Genomic DNA, 6,056 nt, shown 5'->3' on the forward strand with positions numbered 1-6,056 from the left:
CACTCTAACCCCTAGAGCCTTTACAATAACTTAAGAAACTAAGCACATTAAAAAGATGGACAAATTATTGTGTGTGTGTCTGTGTCATTCTATTCGGCTTTTGATACATATTTCAGAGAAAACCGTATTTTCTACTTTACTACATATATTTGAGAGCCTTACTTAAAAGTTACTTTAATGTTTTGGGATTTTAGATACTGGATGATTTAACATGCTTTAAAAACCTATTGTTAGAGAATAACCCAGTAGTTTCCAACCTTGGCTTCTGACACCTTACAAGAATCACAATGTGGGACACATTTAATTAAATATAATTCTGAAAATTCATGCAAAACCTTCTAGTTTATATTTTCTTTCTGTATTTCTACATTTATTTATTGAAACATTTCCCCGTAAAGTGTAATAAAAATTATTTTAATTAAAACAATGCCTACATTTATCGTTGACAGAAAACAAAAGCTGGTGTTTGAAGTTGAAATTCAGTCAGAAAACGCACAGATGGATATTTGACCCCCCAAAAAAAAGATTTAATCAAGTCAGTTGTCGGTGCCAGGGATTCAATATGACTGCCAGATAGCTTGTTTTGTCCTTCTGATCATAACTTATCAGCACTGGATAATTTTCCCTTCCTACACCCTATCATTTCTCTGCTTGCCTCATTATACAATAATGGAACAAGATCTGCGAGTGGCTTCAACCCTTCTCCCATCTGCTTATGTTCAGATTCTGAAGGATTTCAAGCAGATGTCAGTTATTACCCGCTGGAACATTCTCTCAAGGAAAGTTTGTTTTGCATTACACAAGCCGGCACTCTGAACTGTTCTGCTGAACTTTGTGTTATAACCATGCAGGATCAACCAAACTATAGGTATTTGGGCCTATAGTCTCTAAAAAGTCTAAGAAGAATAAGAGAAGAGCGACTAGTTGACAAGATGCAGTCAGTCTTAACTTCCTATCAAGGCTCAGACATTTCCTTAAGGCCTTAACGGTAAATGACCGTTACTTCATTCTGCAGTCGAGTTTGTGAGCATCCAGCAGCGAGAGAGTGAGACCTCAACTCGGCCCCTGTAGTCTGCTCTGCATCCACGATGTGCAAAAGAGGCTGTTTCAGATTTAAGATGGATCAAAACAACACAAAAATTGGAAAAATGTTGCACAACTGGCAATAATTTCCTCTTTGGGATGAGATGTGCTGTTACTTGATCTCAGGGAATGTGCTGCTGGCTCACAGCGCGACTCCTTGCTACTGAGCTCCTCACACATGTGAATGGCCGAACACCTGCTCGATCTGGCAGAATGTCAGCCTGAGAACGCATCAAGCAACAGGAAGACATGCGTGTGGATTGTGTTTTTCGCCCTTTTCAAATGTACATAGAAAGGCAGGCTCGCTGAAATATTGGATGAGCTTTTATTGAAGTTCTCAGGCATCAGGACGTTACAGAGTAATCATTCTCCAAAATGCTCCTGTTCAACAGCATTATACAAACATAACAATATAAATATCAATGACATTGTAGTTTTTTTTATTCACTTGGCAGCCACTGTGACACTGTGTGTACTAGCAATAAATAAAAGACAGAAACGAAAAGTTTCACTGCAGAGAGAGGGACAATAACTGGGATGTCATCAGAGAAACAGTCTGCCGCTTGTGTTTCACTCTTCACACTGGCTCTGTGTGTCCGCCAAGGTGCAGCAGAGTGATGTGGATGAGTGTGACAAAAACAATCAAGGTAAGATTGGTGTCATTTTCTATTCATCAGGGCAAGAAAAACATACATTCTTCAATCGAAAATGAGCATTTCTGCTCAGGATTTTCCAAAGATCTCAGACAAGAATCACCTTCATCTCATCACATCAGTGCTCTCTGAATTCTTTTATTACTTTGTTCAGCAGCTATCAGCAGATTCATGTGGTTTTTAATGAGCAGGGGTTGCTTTTTCTCCCCCTGTTGAGTGCACTGTGCCAAAGCTCAAGAGGCATCTTGTGTCAGCAGGCATGGGCCATCTCCATAGAAACATTATTAGCCATCCTTTGCCTGAGGTGGTTGGCAAAGTCCACCTGCGTCTGAGAGAGCACTTTGTTTATGATTGTCTTTGGGATCCAGCCCTGTGTGCGGGCAAAGACAAAACCAGTGTTAGATGGATGACATGATGTTATGGTGTTATTTTTACACAGTTTTCACTAGTAGTACAGGTTTTGCAAATTCCAGTGGAAAAGAAATTGCAGTCATATACCTTTAAGTCTAGACTCAGTAACCAGGTGAACTGGGTCTTATTCGGGTCTTCAGCACACGGCTTCATAACTATACAGGTAGGCCCATTCTCCGCCCTGAAAAGTCATAAGAATTGTACATCATTTGAATCAGAATCCATTGATTCACTTTGCACAAATAGCCAGGTTCCTAGGTATCCATCCATCAATTCTTAAAGAAACAGGGGTTTGCAACAAGTAAATGACTCTCCCTGGACTCACCGGACTACCCCCCTCTGCTCGGGCATTTTTGGATGCTGAGTGGACATCCCAGCCAGGAAGCAGGCGGAGCCTCTGCGTTTGACACAGCGGACACTGACAAAGTCCCTTGGTCCCACAACGTTGCCGGGCGTCTCCCCAGACATCTCATGAGTCACCATGGTGTCCTTGCCGATCTTTTGGAGGATCTGCGTGATTCCATAGTGCAATGATATCAGTGATCTTAAATCGATATTTTCATACTTTGGAATATCTCTTTTTCTGATGTGTTGAACACCCTTTTCATTTCCCTAACGTCTGGTACTGCAACTCTTTTACCTTGACTTGTTTGACATTAGGGTTCCACTCCCCCATTTGCTCAATGTTCCCCACCAGCTCCTCATAAAGGTTGTCAGAATGTTGCTCCAGCATCACCTCCAGCTTGAACACCTTCCCGATGTCAGGCAACACCTTACTCAGGACTTTGTCTCCGTTTGCCTGCAGATGGGTTTCAACACATACTGGAAGTGTTTAGATATCTTGTTTCAAATTTAACATTTGGACAAAACATCATCGAGCTGTTATCCCACTACATCGGTGGCATCTCAATACTCACAGCAACAGTTTCAGTGGTCCAGCCATCCTGCTCGCCGAGGATGTTGATGGCCTTCTGCAGAGCATTCTCCCCCTGCTTCACATAAGACATCTCCTCCTCGCTGTATCCAGTCTCCTCTTTAATCCGAGAACCTGAAAACAATTTGGTAAGTCAAGGAATCAGGAATCTGTTAAAGTTCCACAATTTGTTAATGGATGTCGAGGATGTACTACATGTCCTATCAAGTCTAATTTCATTTCCCAACTCACTGAGCAGGGAGCTTCGTCTGCGAACATGGTTGATCCAGTTAGTGGGGCCTGGACCTGCCAGTCTGCTCAGCTCATGGTGAAAGGCCACCAAGGCATTCTTCCTCAAACCTGAGACGGACAGACACAAAGCTTACCATTTCTAAAATATTGTATCCATTGATAACACATGAGGTAAATCAAAAGAGAGTGATTCTCTCACTCACCTGTCATGTTTCTCATATGCCGGTAAGAGATGCCAGCACACAGTTTGAAGGTTGCAGGCAGCATTTTCTTTTACAGGACTTTGAGCAGATTTAAGAAAAGTAAAAAACGTTGCAATAAAGTGGATCACAAAGGTTTAGAATCGGTCTGATCTTTAGATCGGTTCTTGATAAAAGTTGACAAACAGCTGAAAGTGCTCTGAAGAGAAAAAAGGATTTGTGTCTGTAAGCCCCTGAGAGTGTCTGTATATATATGAACGCTGCTCACAAGGCCGCCGTGCTATCAGCACGTAGATAAACACTCGCTGTTCCAACGCCCATGTCACCAAGGTTGCCTGTTGGACACGACCAGCATTTCTCAGACGCTCACAATCACTGTGTCAGATAACCTCAAGTGCCCAGGCCCACTGCGCACACAGACACACTGACACACACACACATGCAGACACACACACATACACACACACACCCACACGCACTTCTTCAGTGATGAGAGAGGTCAGTAGGAAAGACCCTGAGTGACTCTTCCATCCCTTCATGGTTCATTACAGTCTATCTGGTGCTGATTTTACTTTTATTATTGCCGTTTTCTTATCGTTATAGCAGATATATCATATAAAACATGACATATGTCCTTATTTGCGTTATAGCAAGGGTTTATTGTCATCACATCTGAATATGATGGGTTACTGCTTCAGTTCTTCTTACCAAAGTAGGTTTTATAAGAGAAAGACAAGAAAAGAGAAAAGGAGATTTAGTTGAATTTTTGACAATTATTTTGCAAAAATTATAATTATTGTTACAGCAGTGTGGTCTTTGGGACCCTAAATGAGGAAGTAAGAAGAGGTTAAGCCAATTTTACAGAAACACAAGGATTTAGAGTGAATTTAGAAACTCCTGTACTCTGAGTAACAGGAATCAGGAGCACAACATAACCAGTAATTACATGACTATGTAGGATTTTGCTGAAGTTCCAAATGAAAGCCACTTTCCCTTTTGAGGCCTGAACCTGTAATTTTTCAGCTATGGTGACCCAACTTAAATATCAATGTTATTCTTTTTGATGTAACACATTGTGACAACTGGTATGTTTACTAATGTGCAAAAAGACAGAAAACAGCACTGAAACAACCATGTACAGTATGTTTAGTCCAAATGAGGGTTATCATGGTTTGGAAAAGGCATTTCGTTTTTCCATGGTGGTTAGACTCAATCAAAAACATCACATTTCATAATGTTGACATCCAGACGACAGCTTCATGATTGTGCTTCTCTGTGTGTCGTGAGACTGAATCGCCCTCTGGAGTCCAAACGGCTGGCTCACTCGTCAAATGACGCACAATGATCCATGAAACAACATGTTTTATCAAACTGGTTCAAGTGTGTTGACAACCTTACTCCTACTAAACAAGATACAAACTATCTAAAAGCAATATTGCCTCCTCGCGCTGCAAATCAACAAACCCTCAGCGTCAACAGTACACATGACCACAAAGAAAGCAGTCAGGAGGCCATCTGATTAGTGCAGGGGAATGGACGCAGAGAAAACGGGAACAGATTTATGAGGCGCAAAGAAACACTGAAGTCACCTTCACCTGCAACCTCTCGTCCTTCTGACAAGATGACAGGAATTATCCATCAGTCCCTCTGGCCTTCTGCAATGTGACTTCTCTCGTTTAGTATGGCAACACACAGGCCTGTGCCACATCTCTTCTACTGTAAAGCTCGTCCTTCCGAGAAAAATAATCAGGAGTTCTTTTTCTGATTCTTTTCTTAAATATTAAATGTGTCACAAGTTTCTAATATCTCTCTATTTGACAGGAGCAGCATTGTATTTTAATGAACCTCAGTCCTGTGGATCCTGGGGAGGGTCTAACCTGAGGAAGGTTATGTCTATGTTTATGTTCAGACAACGTTATCATGACATAATGATGATGGGTATTAGTCTTGCCCACCCTAAGAAGCTTTTTACCAGCTATGGCCCCATGGATGGTATTCTTTTTTATCTTGTATCCAGGTCAAGACATGGTCTGGAGACACCCACTGTCGCAGTAATACCACAGAAACAGAATTACTTCAGTAACGTACACTCACAAAACTGTACAGGTGAATAGTTGAGCTCAAAATGAGGGAATGCTTTAAAGATGGTTGTATTACATTTAAATACACATGACCGGCAATCGTTTGCATTGTGCAAAAGAGGGGGGGGGGGGGGGGGGGGGCTCATTCAATACAAATTCCTTGATTGATGAAGTAATGAAAATAGGAATTTCTTTGACTATGTGTTCACTTATTACCCCCACCAAGAGGTTTATATCAGGGATTTTCCACTGTCTTTAACTGGGAGATAGGGCATTTGTAGCCATTTTCACTAATTTCCCAGAGAATAATTGGTGGAACTTGATGAAAAAGTGCGTGTGAGTGTGTGCGATATGGTGCAGCCTGATTGAATTTAAGACCTGGGCGGAGGTATGTGCTCTTCTGAGTGCCGTTCTTGTTTAGTAACAGTGATACATTTACCAGTGAGTCTGAGTCAGTCAAATC

General features: G+C 41.5%; 1 protein-coding gene across 1 annotated transcript; it reads right to left on the reverse strand.

The window, feature by feature from the left end:
- Positions 1–1,394: 1,394 nt before the first annotated feature.
- On the reverse strand, positions 1,395–3,773 carry star (steroidogenic acute regulatory protein). The gene is made up of 7 exons (XM_053420831.1): positions 3,516–3,773; positions 3,313–3,420; positions 3,065–3,195; positions 2,788–2,946; positions 2,473–2,657; positions 2,235–2,328; positions 1,395–2,106 (listed from the first exon to the last, which is right to left on the reverse strand). Exons 1-7 carry the CDS (start codon positions 3,577–3,579, stop codon positions 1,987–1,989), a joined length of 861 nt encoding a protein of 286 aa, XP_053276806.1. The 5' UTR covers positions 3,580–3,773; the 3' UTR covers positions 1,395–1,986.
- Between the last annotated feature and the right edge of the window lie 2,283 nt (positions 3,774–6,056).

The sequence above is a fragment of the Pleuronectes platessa genome, chromosome 4, assembly GCF_947347685.1.
Source record: "Pleuronectes platessa chromosome 4, fPlePla1.1, whole genome shotgun sequence".
NCBI lineage: Eukaryota > Metazoa > Chordata > Actinopteri > Pleuronectiformes > Pleuronectidae > Pleuronectes > Pleuronectes platessa.

What these genes read in the sequence shown, in the direction of transcription:
- star (XM_053420831.1), bottom strand. Translation starts at nt 3,579, where the DNA reads ATGCTGCCTGCAACCTTCAAACTGTGTGCTGGCATCTCTTACCGGCAT. An exon ending in CAGACGAAGCTCCCTGCTCA is followed by an intron (nt 3,196 to 3,312) that starts GTGAGTTGGGAA and finishes AATTGTTTTCAG; the next exon opens with GTTCTCGGATTAAAGAGGAG. An exon ending in CTAATGTCAAACAAGTCAAG is followed by an intron (nt 2,658 to 2,787) that starts GTAAAAGAGTTG and finishes GGAATCACGCAG; the next exon opens with ATCCTCCAAAAGATCGGCAA.